At 46.1% G+C, this 17,171-nt stretch overlaps 2 protein-coding genes across 2 annotated transcripts in view; one reads left to right on the top strand and one right to left on the bottom strand.

The window, feature by feature from the left end:
- The window catches only part of MYO5C (myosin VC), an 89,133-nt gene extending 74,890 nt beyond the window's left edge, over positions 1-14,243 (bottom strand). The window contains exons 1-2 of the mRNA XM_027572805.2: positions 14,078-14,243; positions 2,241-2,351 (exon numbers count right to left, since the gene is read on the bottom strand). Coding sequence (XP_027428606.1) covers positions 2,241-2,351; positions 14,078-14,104 — 138 coding nt within the window. The 5' untranslated portion in view covers positions 14,105-14,243. The remainder of the gene's footprint in view (positions 1-2,240; positions 2,352-14,077) is intronic.
- LOC118357111 (40S ribosomal protein S24-like) lies at positions 8,317-8,842 on the top strand. Its single transcript, XM_035728279.1, has one exon. The coding sequence runs from the start codon at positions 8,351-8,353 to the stop codon at positions 8,744-8,746; it is 396 nt and encodes a 131-aa protein (XP_035584172.1). The 5' UTR covers positions 8,317-8,350; the 3' UTR covers positions 8,747-8,842.
- Positions 14,244-17,171: the final 2,928 nt, after the last annotated feature.

A 17,171-nucleotide genomic window follows, 5' to 3' on the forward strand; every position in this document is an offset into this window, starting at 1 on the left:
AAATACTTTTTCCCCTCCTGTGGGTTGTCTTTTCAGTTTGTAGATAGTTTGTTTTTGTTTTGCTGGGCAGAAGCTTTTTAGTTTGATGTAGTCATACCTGCTTATTTTTTATTTTGTCACTTGTGTTTTAGGTGTCAAATCCAAAAACATCACCAAGACTCATGTCAAGGAGCTTTATTCCTATGTTCTCTTCTAGGAATGTTGTGGTTTCAGGTCTTATATTTAAAACTTTAATTCATGTTGAGTTAATTTTTGTGACTGGTTTAAGATAGGGGTCAAGTTAAGCAGACTATTTTTAATCTACACATTTTCAAGAAAAATGTTGCTCACTTATGGTTTTTCTTTCCTTGAGTCTTTCTGTTATCTATTTTAAATCAATAACCTCCTTTTGGGGCACCTGGGTGGCTCAGTTGGTTAAGCAACTGCCTTCGGCTCGGGTCATGATCCTGGAGTCCCAGGATCGAGTCCCACATCAGGCTCCCTGCTCAGCAGGGAGTCTGCTTCTCCCTCTGACCCTCTCCCCTCTCATTCTCTCTCAAATAATACAATCTTTTAAAAAAATTAAAAATAAATAAATCAAAAACCTCCTTTTCCAGTTCAGCCACTGCCTCTGTGTGTGTGTGTGTATGTGTGTGTATGAGAGATGCAGAGAGAGAAAAACAGGAGAGTCCTTGGGGGAAGGGCAGAAAATGTAAAGAATATTAGATGAACAGCTGGAGGCGCAAAACAGGCTTTGTCCTTCATGGAAGAGAAGAAGGGTTAAACTAAGGAGCAGTCTGGCTGTCTGCCCTCTTACCCACCTCTCCTGGGCTTGGGTTCAGAGCCAGGAATGTCGCTACCTGAAGCCCTGCCGATATGACTAAGGCAGCAAGTGGCCACGGCTGCTACAGCTGTGAGATTTTTCTTCCTGGAGCCACGTGCTCCCTAACAAGAACCTGGACCCTGTGCGGGATGTGCTCAACAAGGCTGTAAGGAGCCACTGGTGTGAAAGGGCAGGCTCCATACAAGCATAGCATCCTCCCTCCGGGTCTCTCTTGAGTCTGCATGTGCGAGTGCGCACAAACACACGGATCATCTCATTTGATCTTCAGCAACCCTGTCACTGCCATGCTGTTATGAACTCCAATTTGCATATGAAGAAATTCAGGGGCTCACGGTTATAGACTTAGCAAGTGGCCACGGCAGGCTTTGAATCCATGGTATGACTCTTGAGGGAGTGCCCTTAACCGCTATGCTCATATGCTCATCTCCCTTCCCAGGATCTCAGGAAACGACTCCCAAATCCAGGACAGTCTGGGTGTAAATATTGTGTCCTGTCTCTACAGAGACCATGTGCATGACTCAAAAATTCCAGCATTTTAATATTCATATGATATTCCCTGCACCAACTCTAAGATCCAGATGAACACAAATCCTTTGTCCAGCTCTGCATCCAGACACTTAACGCTAAAAAGGTCACCCTCGCTATGGATTCAGTGGGATGTCATTACGGCTAAGAGGGCAAAAGACAACTCAATGATAGATACTTAAAGTAATGGTAAAATCTGCTGGAGCTGATAATCAAAAGACATATCTGGCCTTTGGGAGGACCTGCTCACGGGCATTCTTGAGCACAGGAACCACCACTGATGTGATCCAGCCACACCAGCATGGACAGGCTTCTCACAATGTCACACAAAGCTGGGCATTCTGTTCCTGTCCACCACCCATCACTTCCCCAATCCTGCCACACACACCCTGAGGTCCCAATGCTTGCCTGTTTCTACCACCCATGGACGGACTTTCCCTCCATATGTACTCCTCCCACCCCTTCCTCTCCCTTCCAATTTTCTATTTCCCTCCTCTATTTCTCTTCCTCTTCCCATCTTGAGGTTTCTCTCAACCAGTTTATGCCTTGGGCTCAAACTACCTCCCTCCAAGTTTCTCATCTTTGCCCAGTCTCTATGCTGAGACCAATGAAACCAAAATGGCGGATCATTTCAGCATTTTCCCCACCATGCTGGATCCCTGGGGATGGAGCATAGGACACAGCCCTGTTTCCTGTGTCATGTTTGAGAGAGAGGCCCTGGTGATGCAGGGCACTTGATGCTTTCATTAGGTCAGTGTCAGGCGTGCAGCACAAACAGGAATGGATCTACAGCACCACCTGGCCACTCCCACGGGACCACATGCCACGCTCCACACATGGTGCAGTTATCCCTTTATATGTTGTGGCAGCCACGGCCAGCAAGGACCCTCACCATTCCATCCTCCAGCAAGAGTCGCAGGACTCTGTCACCAACTCTGTAGTCCTTTGCTATTTCAGCAGACTTCCAAACTTCTTCAGGATCAGGAATCCATACCCTGTTGTACTGACCAAAAGAATAAAACAGCCTTAATTTCAGCACTTTGAAAACAAAAACACAGATCATGAGATAATTAGACTCAGGGAGATTTCTTTCTGTCTGCTCAGTCAGTTCCTTCATCAGGAATACTTTTACCTAATTTTTGCTTATGAGGTAATCTTCAGTGTGTCTGTGATGCACCACATCTAGCTGCTTCATTTTATGGGCAATGGAATTTCCAAAAGGAAATCATGAGTCCCCTCATGGGAAGATCTGAGTGCTGTCTACGAGAGTTGGAGCAGAGGGATTTGGTTCACCACTGATGGGCTGTGGGGCTCTGGGCCAGACACTTAACTTCTTGTGCCTCGTTTTTCTCATCCACAAAATAGGTACAATATCTACTTCACAGGTTTGCTGGGAGGTGAAATTAGACTGTGTAGTTGAAAGCACTCTGCCAGATGCTATGGAAGTATTGCTAGAGCAGTGTTATTTCAGTCTTACCACACTGGTCAGTAGCCAAGGATTCCCACTGTGGGAGATGTGGAAGGCCAGATATGGCCGCTGAGCTCAATTCCCAACAGGCAATTGCAACACCTGCCTCAGCACTGGTTTGCAAGTCTTTAGGCAAAACCACATTGCTATGTACTGAATTGTGTCTCTACCAAATTCCTGTGTTGAAACCCTAATCTCCGATGTGACTGAATTTGGAGATAGGGTCTTTAAGCGGTAGTGAAGGTTAAATGAGGGCATAGGGCCCTGATCTGATGGCATTAGTGTCCCCGTATGAAGAGACTCCAGAGAGCTCACAGGCACACTCTCTCTCCCACCTGCATGCATCAAAAAAGGCCATGTGAATACACAGTGAGAAAGCAGCTGTCTGCGCGCTTGGACTTCTCAGCCTCCCTAACTGTGAGAACATAAGCATCTGTGGTTGAAGCACCCAGGCCAGGGACTACTGGTAAGGCAGCCCTAGCCGACTGACCCGCATGTCTAATACGCTCGCACACGGGGAGGGGGTGATCTCACTCCCCAGAACTCACCAGTGGCACCTGAACGCTGCTCAAGAGAGAGACAGGGTGGCTGCCATGTCTGTCATGGGGCCCATGATTAATTCCCCTCCTCCTGTCGGCAGCCCGCACGGACTACTCTTGCACCTCCTCCCAGACCCCACGTCTCACACTGTCCTGCAGGGCTGTCCATTGGTTTGTTCATCCATTCATCCATTCGGTCAGGTCATTCGACAGACACTGGCTAAGCACCTATTATGTGTATGTGCTGGCTCGCCAAGAAGGAAAGGCATTTGTTCTCAGTCATCATGGTTCTCCTGCTAACCCAGCCACCCTCTAACTGGGAGCCGCATGCATATGTGCATGTGCGCATGTGCGTATTCGCACCTCTTTGCTCCTCGGGCCCCTGGTCTACCAGTGTCTTCTGACCCTGAGGAAATAGTCCTTTGTGCTGAAAGATTGTACCTTCAGGAGTCTTCAGTTACAAAAAGATTCCTAGCAATAAAATTTTAATTTTCCTTATTATAGTGCTATATATTTTCTACAGTTGCATATATTACTTTTATAATCAGAATAATCTTTAAAGGCAAATGTCAAAGTATACGTCCACAAAAAGACTTGTACATGAATCTTCATAGTAACTTTATTCATAATGGCCAAAAACTGGGAACAGACTAGATGTCCATTAATATGAGAATGAATTAAAAGATAAAACTGTGGTATATTCATATAATGGAATACTACCTACCAATAAAAAGAATCAACTACTGATACAAGCAAGAATGTGAACGAATCTCCAAAACATGAGGCTGAGCCAAAGAAGCATTCCACAAATGAGTACCTTCTGTACAAATCCCTTTAAAGTGCTAAGACAGGTAAAACTAATGTGGGGGGGGTGGGTAGAATCAGAACAATAGTTGCCTCTGCGGGTAGGTGGGGCTGGGGAGTGAGTGGGCAGGCTCTCACAGGAATGTTCGGGGGTAATGGCAACATTCTATACCCTGACGGGGTTTGGGTTACCCAGGTGGTAAGCACTTTTCAAACCTCACAGAACACAGACATAAGACTGGTGTTTCATTGTTTGAAAATTTTACACAAAGAGCTAAACAAATATGAAACTCTTAACAATAGGCATACTAATATATTTAGGAGGACATGTGTGATGTATGCAGTTTACTCTAAAATGCTTCAAAAAATAAGATGGTCTGAGGGCTGGATAGAAGGATACAAAGATGGATAGACATATAACAAATATGGCAAAATGTTCATGGTAGCATCTAGGTGGTAGGACAGATATGCACTATAAAGTCCTTTCAACTTTACTGTATGCTTAAAATTTTCATATGATGTTGGAGGAAATAAAGAAAAGTATAAAACAAATTTCAGAGTGCCAGTACTAGACTGGGACAAAGTTGATTAAGGAGCACATCTGTTTATCTATTAGTTAATATAAATGGACTTGTTTAAGCAAAGAAATATATACATCTCACTGGCTGGGTATCAGTCATGAGTCCCTAATTTATTTGGGTTGCCTTAATTCTTGACAGCTAGCTGGGAGCGTAAGAGCTTGCTGAAATGAGCCACAGGATGGGTAAGACTTCAGACACAGAGTCAGAGAAAATGGAAGAATGACCTGGAGGGCAATGATACACACTTAGATACACATGTCCACGCAAACAGGTGGACAGAAGCCTCATAAACACATAGGCACACCCACCCTCCCTCCACACATACTTGTTGCCATGGACTACCATTTCCTACCTCAGGTCAGCTATCAAAAACATTGCTAACCTCATAAGTGAAATCATTAATGGAATATCCCAATGTATCTATCCCAACGAATAGAATTTTATTTCATTTCATTTTATTATTTTTTTAAGTAGGCTCCAAGTCAAGTGTGGAGCCCAGTGCAGGGCTCGAACTCACAACCCTGAGATCAAGACCTGAGCTGAGATCAAGAGTCAGACAATCAACCGACTGAGACACCCAGGCACCCCAGCCACTAGAGAATTTTAGAACTGGAAGGGTCCTGGGAGATCATCTACTTCAAGTTGTTTGTCAAAGTTTTTTTTAAAGCCCCAGAAGGCTTACTTCAAATGAAATGGGGGCAGCCTCCTATATGAGACAGGTAAAAATGGAGGGGTTCTGAGGAGGCTCTGAGCTGGGGACTGCAGCTGACATCCCTGGGGTCTTCCCAGGGAAGCCAGGAGTTCTGAGAAGTAATGTTAAAGTCACTGAGCCAATCCAAGCCTTTTGTTTTACTGACCCCAAAACGTAAGCCCAGGGAGGTCAGTAACTCACCAAACACCACACAAAGTCACCAAAGCCAGCACTCGATGGAGCCAGGGCCTGCAAGTCCTACTTTGAATTCCTTGTTCATTAAATGAGTCTGCCTTTGAAAATAATCTTGAGGGGCGCCTGGGTGGCTCAGTCAGTTAAGCGGTTAAGCGTCTGCCTTTGGCTCAGGTCATGATCTCAAGGTCCTGGAATCGAGCCCCATGGCAGGCTCCACACTCAGTGGGGAGTCTGCTTCTCCTTCTCCCTCTGCCCTTCCCCCTGCTCATGCTCTCCCTGTCTCTCTCTCAAATAAATAAAGATCTTTAAAAAGAAAAGAATATGGAAGTCTCATCTGCAACTATCTACTTGAGAGTGCACAAGCTGATTTGTTTCACTGGCTTGTTTCAGACAAAAGCAGTATTAAATGGAAGGCAGTATTAGGACATATGGAACCCAAAGTCTGCGTCTCTTGTGGAGGAAACACAGATGGCCTTGGTGGCCCCTGACTCCCCAGGCCGCCCACACCTACCAGGCCTGGTGCCTCTGCCAAGCAATGCTACCAGTCATTGAGGGCCCCACGGCTGAAACCCAGCCTGGTAAGTAAACATGACAAAGTTTACCCAGTTCCATGTCAGTTACACCCATTCCGTCCCTCCCTCCTTCCTCACATTCTTTGACCCACAAAGCAACGCTTCAACTGGGAGGAAGAGCTCACTTTGCAGCGTTTAGACAAACAGCAGTCCGTGCAAACAATGTGACTAGCTCTCATGTGACCTCCCTGGTGTGACTCCTTCCTGAGGAGCAGGAGCCTCCAGACTCAGTCCACCTGCCAAGCCTGACAGGGACAGGCCTGCTGTGGGGCCAGTGGAGCAGAGATGCCTGTCTCCCATGCTTTGTCTGCAAATATTCTCCCATGGAGGGAAACCATGTGTCCCCCAATTTCCAAGGCAAGGGAGGTTTGACAATGAGGCAAACGCTTCAGGAGCATAACCCTTAGGAAGTGACATGTCCTCAGGAATATGCCGAATCCCCCACCCCACATGCTCAGCAGAGGAGAGGGCATCTTCTCTCATTGCCTGCCTATTGGAAGGCATCTGCGGCTGTCAGCCACAAAAAGGGCTTGAAGACTTCCCATGGAATAGGGAACACCACAAGTTTCCTTCCTAGCAGCTCTCTGGTCCGGAAGGGAATCTCCACATTCTGGGTCCACCAGGCCAGAGCAGCGATACTATGCTCCCTGTCCTCCCCGTTCCTTGTCCCTCCAGGCCCTTCCCAGGCTCCCCAGCATCCCCTCTGTCTCCAGTGTCCTTCCCAGCCCCTCCTCTGACAGGCTTTCTCTAGAGTGTCCTCCATTCCCACAGCTTTGGCAACTGCCCTGGCACCTGTGTACCTGAGACCTCCAGCCCAGATCTCTCAACAGGTCTAGACCATATTTCCAATGGTCTCCCAGACACCAGGCCCTAAATGTCCTCGGATGCTCACAAATTCCAAGCTCTAATGACATTTTGTCCCCCCCAAACCCACTCCTCCTCCTCAGTTCTCTTGACCGTCTAGTCAGAAACTTGGGACTGTGCTGGGTCCCCTTCCCTCCCTCCACTTCCAACAATGAAATGGTCCTCAGGTGCTATAAAGCCTACATCTTAAAAAAGTCTCACCTGTCTGTCCATACCCCCACTGCCATGGCCATCTATCAGCTCCCCCCACCTGCCCCAACCAATCTTCTGACAAACACCATGGTCCACCAAGGGCTTCCTCAACCAGGTGGAGCACCAGGTTTCTGTGGATATTCACCCACACTGGAATCAGAATTTCCACGGGTGGGGTCCAGCAAGATGAAAGCTTTGAGAGCCCCCCTCCCTTATTGATTCTGATGAACAGCCAGGCCTGGGGAGCCATTGTCCTGGCCAGTCTTCCTACTCAGGCTTCCCTCCCTCTTCAGTCCACCCTCTGCCAGCTGCCACCCAATCCACTAGCAGTTTCTAGAACATTCCAAGCCCTTCCTTGGCTCTCTTCCTTCTACCCCCAGTGCCACCCCTTCTCTTGCTGCCAGTGAGCAAACCGCTCTGAGCAGTCAAGATTCAGCTCACAACTCTTCTCCTTGGTGGCACTTTCCCTGTCACCCTCTACCCCAAACAGGATTGACTGTTTCCTGTTTAGAGCTCTTTCTGCCCCTTCCCTAGGTTTCTGGGTAGCTTCCCATCTTCTCCACTGGCACTTGAGCTTCAAGAGTCTTATCTTTGTACCCTGGAACCCAACACAGTGACTTCCCCATAACTAGCACTCCATTAACATCTACTGAACAAAAATTCAAATTCCCAGTTTAGTTGTACCAACTAAAGACTAAGCTTTGGGGGTGCCTGGGTGGCTCAGTCCGTGAAACGTCTGCCTTCAGCTCAGGTCATGATCCCAGGGTCCTGGGATCGAGCCCCGCATCGGGTTCCCTGCTCCGGGGGGAGCCTGCTTCTCCCTCTGCCTGCCACTCCCCCTGCTTATGTGCACGCTCTGTCAAGTAAATAAATAAAATCTTAAAAAAAAAAAAAGACTAAGTTTGGTATTTTAGTCTTTATATCCTTTTTTTTTCTCTTTTGAAGTACCCATATATAGTACAATGGATAAATCTAATTTTCCAGAGTTGTTAATGATACATAAAAGTCAAAGTTTCTTAAAATAGCCTAATGGAAAGTCATTAAACTGAACTTTGGTCTCTTTTTCTCCCCGGCTGCTTGAAGCCTCGCCGCCATCATGAATGACACAGTAACTATCCGGACCAGGAAGTTCATGACTAACCGACTACTTCAGCGGAAACAGATGGTCATAGATGTTCTTCACCCTGGAAAGGCAACGGTACCTAAGACAGAAATTCGGGAAAAACTAGCCAAAATGTACAAGACCACATCAGATGTCATATTTGTGTTTGGATTCAGAACCCATTTTGGTGGTGGCAAGACAACCGGCTTTGGCATGATTTATGATTCTTTGGATTATGCAAAGAAAAATGAACCCAAACACAGACTTGCAAGACATGGCCTGTATGAGAAGAAAAAGACATCAAGAAAACAGCGAAAGGAACGTAAGAACAGAATGAAGAAAGTCAGGGGGACTGCAAAAGCCAACGTTGGTGCTGGCAAAAAGAAGTGAGCTGGAGATTGGACAACAGAAGGAGTAAAGATGCTGCAGTGGCTTTATCTGTGGTGGTTGTGCAGATTTTTCATGAGAGGATCAATAAACTAAGAATGTTAATAAAACAAAAAAACAAAAAAACAAAAAAAAAACAACTGAACTTTGACCTTTTTTTAGGGACCTTGAACTGCCTCTCCTGACCTTACACATCTGAGTTCTAGCACAACTTCCCTGAAGATGTCTTGTGAGTTCCTCATACACAAAGAAATAGATGACTGAAGGACAATATAATCTGTGAATCTGTGGCTAAAGCCAGTTATAACCTGAGTCCCGATTAATGAGCCAGAACAATTTAAGAAAGATCTCTAGAGGCATGCCAGAGAGCTCTCTGCCTCACCACGCATTTACCACTCTCACCAATATCTTAGATGAAAAAAAAAAAAAAATCCACACACGCGTATATCACATACACAGCTATGAAGTGGATGGACTTCCCACGAGTCCTCTGTGTGAATGGGAAGAAGAGGAGGAAGATGGTAAACGTGGCTGAACCACAGTTGTGGTAGTGGAAGGTATTAAGAACACAGGTTTTTAATCCTGACTCCTTCCCCACTTCTATGTAACTTTAGGCAATTTGCTCAATCTGAGCCGTTTGTAAAATTGGGATAACAACATCTACACACAACATTGTTGATTCAGATAAAATGAAAGAAGGCACAGAAAGTTCTGAGGATGGCATCTGGCACGTAAGAAGTGCTCCATGACTGTAAGATAAAAGTAACCATCATCATCTTCTTCATGCCCACAGCTCTTTCTGAAAGCAGAAAAACTCATTCATGCATGCATGCACACATCAAATGTTTACTGAGCCCCCACCATTCCCTGTTCTCTAGAAGCTCTTGGTCAATGGAGGTGACAGAGAGTTAACAAGAGTGCTTACAAGTCAACGTGAAAGGTGCCCAGAGAGCAGAGCTGGTTGTAAAGATTTCTCAGACGAGGCACTCCTCCAAGGTATCTTACAGGTTTTGGTGCAATTGTAAATGGGATTGGCTCCTTAATTTCTCTTTCTTCTGTCTCATTGTTAGTGAATAGAAATGCAACTGATTTTTGTGCATTGATTTTATATCCTGCCTCTTTGCCGAATTCCTGTATGAGTTCTAGCAATTTTGGAGTGGAGTCTTTTGGGTTTTCCACATAGAGTATCATGTCATCTGCAGAGTGAAGTTTGACTTCTTCTTTGCCAATCTGGATGCCTTTTATTTCTCTTTGAATTCTTACCATTTGCAGTGACATGGATGCAACTAGAGGGTATTATGCTAAGCAAAATAAGTCAATCAGAGAAAGACAATTATATGATTTCACTCATAGGTAGAAGTTAAGAAACAAGACAGAGAATCATAGGGGAAGGGAAGGAAGAATAAAATAAGATGAAATCAGAGAGGGAGACAAACCATAAGAGACTCTTAACTATAGGAAACAAAAAACTGAGGGATGGAACTGGAGGTTCTTATGCTAAGTGAAGTAAGTCAAGCAGAGAAAGACAATTATCATATGGTTTCACTCATATGTGGAACTTAAGGAATAGCGTGGAGACCGTAGGGGAAGGGAGGGAAATCTGAATGGGAAGAAATCAGAGAGGGAGACAAACCACGGGAGACTCTGGACTCTGGGAAACAAACTGAGGATTACAGAAGGGGGGGGTGGGGATATGGGGTAATTGGGTGATGGGTATTAAGGAGGGCCCATGTGGTGATGGGCACTCAGGGTCATACGCAACTAATGAATTGTTGAACACTATATCAAAAACTAATGATGTATTATATGTCGGCTAATTGAACATAACAGAAAAAGGAGACAAACTGAGGTTGCTAGAGGGGAGGTGGGGGGATGGGGTAACTGGAGAATGGGCATTAAGGAAGTCACTTGAAGTAATGAGCACTGGATGTTGTATGCAACTGGTGAATCACTAAATTTTACCTCTGAAACTAAAAAAAAAAAAAAAAAAAAAAGGAAGCACTGCTCAAATTGAATTTGGAAGGTGAGGCGCTGCTGAGCAAAGCAGTTATTTCAAGCAGAGGGAGCCCTGCAAGCTAAGGCATAGAGTGTTGAACCGGCAGGAATGCACCAATGGCCGGCCAGAAGTTTGCAGAGCAGGAGCTGAGGGAGGAGGGAGCTGAGGGAGAGGTGGGCAGGGAGTGGGGAGATGCAGAGGCGGGACCTTGAGGCTGGTCAGCGAGTCTGAGAGTGACAGGGACTTCCAGAGTGAATGGCCAAACCGGTTTCTCTCAAAGAGATTTCAAATAGACGAGCTGCTGGGTCAAATGCTCTCAACATTTCTAAGGCATGTTGCCAATAGCTTTTGAAAGAGAAGGGTCATTTTACACTTCCTCCGGTAGTAATTGCTGCTCTTACCACACTTCCTCCCAGGAGCCCCCTCTTTCTCAGAACCTCTCTCCCTGGGGTCCCCATACCAGCTCTCCCCCCTCCTCCTCGTCAGGGCTCCATCCCGGGGCCCCTCTGAAGAGTTTTCTTCCCCGGTGAACTGTCTTGGCTCTCTTCCCTCCCTTGGCGAGGCTCTCACTGCCTGGGCTTCAACTTCTACCTTGGGGCAGAAGACTCTGGTGCAACCTCCCTACCAACCTCTAACCACCCTGAACCCAGGGCACTGGCCGGGGAAACCCCTTCACCCCCTCAACCCCTGCAGGGACAAAGTCGGCCTCCTGGCTTCCTAAGATCACCTCTCCCTGATGTGCCTCGGTGTGTCAGCCTCACCCCCTGCTCTCAATCATCCAGACCCTGAACTCCACATCATCCGTGGCTCTTCCTTGTCCCCAGTCCAATCCTATTGTCACCTACCTCCACACGCTCTCTGGATTCTGCCTCTGTCCACCCTGCCCAATACGGCAGCCCTAATTCTCTCCCTGACACTTAGGAAGACCTGAGAATTCAGCCACCTGAGTCCTATGGGCAGGGCTGGCATACCCCACTTCCTAAAACACAGCCCCGGATCCTGTCTTCCCATGCCCAAAATCTGCACCAGATTATAAAGCTCCGACTTAACTCTTCAGCTGCCATGACCCTCCCTTCTCAGCTCTATCACCCAGCAGGCTCCTCCATCCCTCAGGGCTTCAGCAGAATGAATTATTCCACATTTCTCATTTCTCACTCATCAGAAAACTCCTTGAGAGGCAAGGCTATCGCTCAAAAAAAAAAAAAAAAATCTTTCTAACCTCCCCCAAGCACAATGTTTTATATACAGAAAGTGCTAAATAAATGTGTTATGGGAGGTAATATACCTGTCTTCAAGGCATATGCAGGAAGGGAGATTCAACAGGGGGCAGGGCGCTGACAGCAGTGTGAAGTGAGTGAACGGGGTAGCCAGCAGACCATGGGTGGGTATGGCCGTCACCCACAGACAGCCCCCCCCCCCCATCGCCCTGCTGCAGCGTCACTATTTGCCCCTGGGTACAGAAATGAGGTTCAGACTGCTTTAAAACGTTGTGTGGCTAAGACTGTGCAGAGAAGCAGCATTTCTGGGGCATAAAGGTGGCCAAGGGTCCCCAGACATGAGCGTTGACTTAGGCCAATGCTGTGTACTGTCCTTCGAGGACAAATGGCTAGATCTGTGGACTTGGCGAGCGCTGGGGGGAGTGCTGGGGAAGCAAGGGAGAGGGCTTAGATTTTGTTTCCGTTTAAGAAAACTCATTAACAAAGCAAGCTCTCTAAAACCTAAACAGGCAACTATACAAACTTCCCACCACTGGAATTGACCACATGGGGACTGACTGACCACCTGGAAAGGAAGAGACAGCCTTGGGACAAAGGTGCCTACTTGGACACAAAGTGGGTAGGGATGGCCATCAAAGCTCCTCCTGGCTCTGGGATTCTCAGATTGTCTGTCCATCCAAGCTCTTCTCTAGAAAACTCTTCCATTACAGTTTTCCTACATTATGCCTGCTACCTAGTTGGTATTTAAAAATATTTGCGGTGTAAGGCACTTGATGACACAGAAGCTTACACCTGTGTTTTTTCCGCTTCTGAAAAAAATGTTACCTAAAATAGGTTAATCGTCAACAATTTTCTGTTCTCCAAAGTATCTTCCAAGCATTGCTTTCTGCCAAAATTTTCTTTTACCTCCAGTAAGTTGAAGACTTCAGAAGCCCTGCTGGATATCTGATGGCTCACATGCTCACTGGTAAACTATTCTGGAATAGTGGAGGTTCAACAGTGCCCATGTAGAACTCTAGTTAATGGAAATGTGTTAGAGGACAAATAATGTTTGGATAATTTGTACTTATATTACTAATTCAGCAAAGGAGAAGAAAAAAGTTTGCTTAAACCATTGAAACAATTATTTACAACTATCATTTATATCTACAGCAAAGTGTCTTTTTAAATATAAACCGAGGGCATGTGTCAGGGGGAAATGGATAGATTCTAGTCTCAGCCGTCTGAATATTAGCAACCATAGATTTTACTCCACTGGGGTGTGAGAGGATCCGACTTTATGGCTATTCAAATGAAGTTTTTTTTTCAAAAGGGCCAACATCTTCAAATCATTTTTTATCCACATAATTAGCCATGCTCATCTCAGGAGGTTCTGGGTGCCAGAATGCTGTCTTTCTATGTAAGGGTTGGAGCCCTGGCCCTGGGAAGAGATGGTTTCCAAGAAATGCTCTAGACTGACTCCCAGAATCAGGGTGTATATGAAAGGTGCTTTATAAATTGTAAAGCAATGTATAAGTGTGAGGTGAAGAGCCTGTGACCCCTGGATTCACAGAAGCCCTCAACTTCTACGGGTGAGGCTTGCCTCACAGCCCAGGCAGCTGCAACTTCGGACATCAGATGAACCTAAATGCATGTGCAGGCATTTCTGAAGACCCAGGAATTCTAGAAAGCATCCTGAATACTGTGGTGCTAGGCTTCTTGTTCAAGAGTCTCCGAGGAGGGTCAGCAGGATTATGGATACCATTATTCGCCCGTGTCTGAGATTGCCAGGTCCCCGTGGGCAACTCTGATTCCACCTGTGGCTCAAGAGGAGGGGGCCGAGAGGCGCGGGAGACAGACGCGCGATCCCTGGGCACCGGGAAGCTCGAGTCCGGTAAGGCAGCCCCTCGTACTCGGTCTTCCCATCCCGAGGGGACCCAGGCTCCCGGGGTGGGGGGCGCTTGCCCCGCGGCCAGGGACCAGAGCCCTCGGAGAGCGACTCTCTGGTGCCGCCGGTCCCCAGGCCCTCCGCGGCGCTTCCCTGCGGCGAGCGCGCCAGGTGCACAGGTGCGGCCTGAGCGCCAGGTACAGTCAGCATTAGCGCCGTGCCATCTTCCCTCCCGCGCGCCCGCCTTTAGGTACCTGCGTGTACAGCGCGGCCACCGCCATGGGCGACACAGGCCAGGGCAGCTCGAGGGCCGGGAAGGTGCGAGGCTCGGCGGCTGGGCGTGAGGCTCCGAGGCCCGGGACCAGTGAAGGTCAGCGCGGCCGGCGCGTAAATCAGCGCTGGGTCATCTTGCGGGGGAAGTTTTTCAGCGGCCGACTACTCACCTTCCCCCCGGGGTAGCAGCCTCGGGAGGAGAGGAGCCGCGGATTGGTCCTTCCCGGCCAGCCTGGCGGATCCGCGCAGCGATTGGCTGGGGCGGGGGCTGCGGGCTTGGCGCGAGCCTCCTCCCGGCCAGAACTCCGCGGTCAACTGTGTCCACCTGGCGGGGGTGCGGAGCCGACCGCGCAGGCGGGATTCCCTGGCTCTCGGAGGCAGGAAACAGGTGTGTTCTGACACGCTCCCCGTCCAAGTTCTGGCTTCCTTAGTTTGCAGCGTGTTTACTGGAAAGAGCAGAGGATCTGACCATTGCCGTAGAAAGTCCAAGAGAATCAACAAATTATTAGAACTTGTAAGAGAGTTCAGCCAGGTGACCATATTCAAAATCAAATATAAAAATGAGTAATTTTCCTTCATGTGAGCAATAATCATTCAGAAATTACGATAGAATGTAAGATGGAAAATAAGACATTTACAACATCAATGAACATATAAAGTGCCCGGAGATTACGCTAACAAAAATGCACTTGGCCTTTGTGGAGAAAATGTTTAAATTTCTCTACAAGGATATAAAAGGAGGCCTGAATAAATGGGGGGAAATCTCATCTTCACGGATGGGAATATTTGATATTGTACAGGTATCAATTCAACCCGGATTAATAATATAATGTATAAGCCTAATATAATTGGAATAAAAATCCTAGCAGGACTTTTGGAAAATTGTACAATGATTTTATATTTTATATGGAATAAAATTTATGTATAACCAAGACAATCTTCAAAACAAAGACCAAAGAGGTGAGATTTGCCCTACCACATATTAAAAGATATCACAAAGCCATCATCACTAAAACAGTGCGATACTGGCATGGGAATGGATAAATGAACAGCAGGACAGAAGGGAGTCCACCAGCAGGGCCCCATATTATATGGTGGCCTTAAGGGTCAGAGTGGGAAACAAAAGATTATTTAATAAATGGGCGCATGGTGGGTGTGGTGGGGGAAGTAAGGCCATGGCAAACTCTATATCCAAAAATAAACTCCAGATAGCTTCATGATCAAAACTTAAAAGGTAGGGGCGCCTGGGGTGGCTCAGTCGTTAAGCGTCTGCCTTCCACTCAGGTCATGATCCTAGGGTCTTGGGATTGAGCCCCGAATTGGGCTCCCTGCTCAGCCGGAAGCCTGCTTCTCCCTCTCCCACTCCCCCTGCTTGTGTTCCCTCTCTCGCTGTGTCTGTCAAATAAATAAATAAAATCTTAAAAAAAAACCACCAAAACTTAAAGGTAAAACCATAATGTTCTTCTTTTTTAAGATTTTATTTATTGAGAGACAGAGAGTCCATTAGCTGATGGGGCGGGGGGAGGAGCAGAAGCAGAGGGAGAGGGAGAAGCAGACTCCTTGCTGAGCAGGGAGCCGATCATGGGGCTTGATCCCAGGACCCTGAGATCATGACCTGAGCCAAAGGCAGATGCTTAACCTACTGAGCCACCCAGGCACCCCTAAAACCATAATATTCTTTTTTTTTAAATCATTGGGCTTTTCTTTTTTTAAAAAAGATTTTATTTATTTGTCGGGGAGAGAGAGACAGCACAAGTAGGGGGAGCGGCAGGCAGAGGGAGAAGAGCAGGCTCCCTGCTGAGCAAGAAGCCTGATGCAGGACTCGATCCCAACACCCTGAGATCATGACCTGAGCCCAAGGCAGACACTTAACCGACTGAGCCACCCAAAGCATAAAATTCTTAAGAGAAAAAAATGAAATGAAATGAAAACAGCTTTTAAATGTTGGGTTAGGAAAGAATGTCTTAAGATACAAGGTAGCAAAATCATAGGAAGAAAAAATGATGAATTTGAGGTCATCACAAGGAAAGATTTTGGTTCAGTGAAAGACACCATTCTTTTAAGAAAGGCAACAGCCTGGGAAACACATTTGCAACTTAAACAACCAAGAAATGATTAATATCTATAATATTAATCTAAGATACATATGGAACCACTGTAAATTGGTTTTAAAAAAGACAGTAAGTCCAATTTTTTAAATTGACCAAGGAAATTAATAGGTAATTTGTACATGGTAACACTCAAATGACTGGTTAACACATAAAGAGATGTCACCCTTCCCTTATTAGTAACTAGAGAAATACAAATGAAAATAAGGAGATATCACTTTATACTCATCAGATTGGGGAAAATATTTGGGTTGAACAACATCAAATGCTGCTAGGATGTGAGAAAATAACTTTTTGCTCACACAACTGATGGGAACTATTGTGATATGCCATTCTAGACAGCAACTTGAGAATATTTATTGAAAATAGGTTTAGGCAGATAAATTATCACAGAGTCACAAACAAGAGAGTTAAATAAATCTTCATCACAACACAGTTATCTATCAAAGGAGATATTCATCAATATCCATCAATAGGAGATGAGTTAATAGTGTATACATATGGTATAATACTCTACAGCTGCCGGCAGGAATGGATGCTATCTACTTATATCAACTCAGAGAGATAGAAAAAGCAATGCTGAATGGATGTATAGCAAAAGTCTTTAAGATATTTTTAAACTAGCAAAAAACTGCAATGTTATATATTGTTCATGGGTAAAAGTGTATGTAAATAAAAGTGTGGGCGATAAATTACAAAGCCACCATTAATTATGCAAGAGTGAATATGTATGAGGTTGAGGGAAATGAGATTGACAATAAAGAAAAAGGAGGAACCAAAAAAATTTTAAAGGGCCTGGCACAGACCAACAGTGATAGGTGCCACAGAAAGAGGATTATGATGAATTCAATGTTGTGTACCTCTTGTTCAAAATAATAACATAAAGAAAAAGAAAAGGCATAAAGTTGGTGGGAGAGGGGCACCTGGGTGGCTCAGTCGGTTAAGTGTCTGCCTTTGGCTCAGGTAA

Source organism: Zalophus californianus, chromosome 6 (genome assembly GCF_009762305.2).
Source record: "Zalophus californianus isolate mZalCal1 chromosome 6, mZalCal1.pri.v2, whole genome shotgun sequence".
NCBI lineage: Eukaryota > Metazoa > Chordata > Mammalia > Carnivora > Otariidae > Zalophus > Zalophus californianus.

Bases quoted from the DNA above. Each gene is read 5' to 3' on its own strand.
- LOC118357111 (XM_035728279.1), top strand. From the start codon at position 8,351: ATGAATGACACAGTAACTATCCGGACCAGGAAGTTCATGACTAACCGA.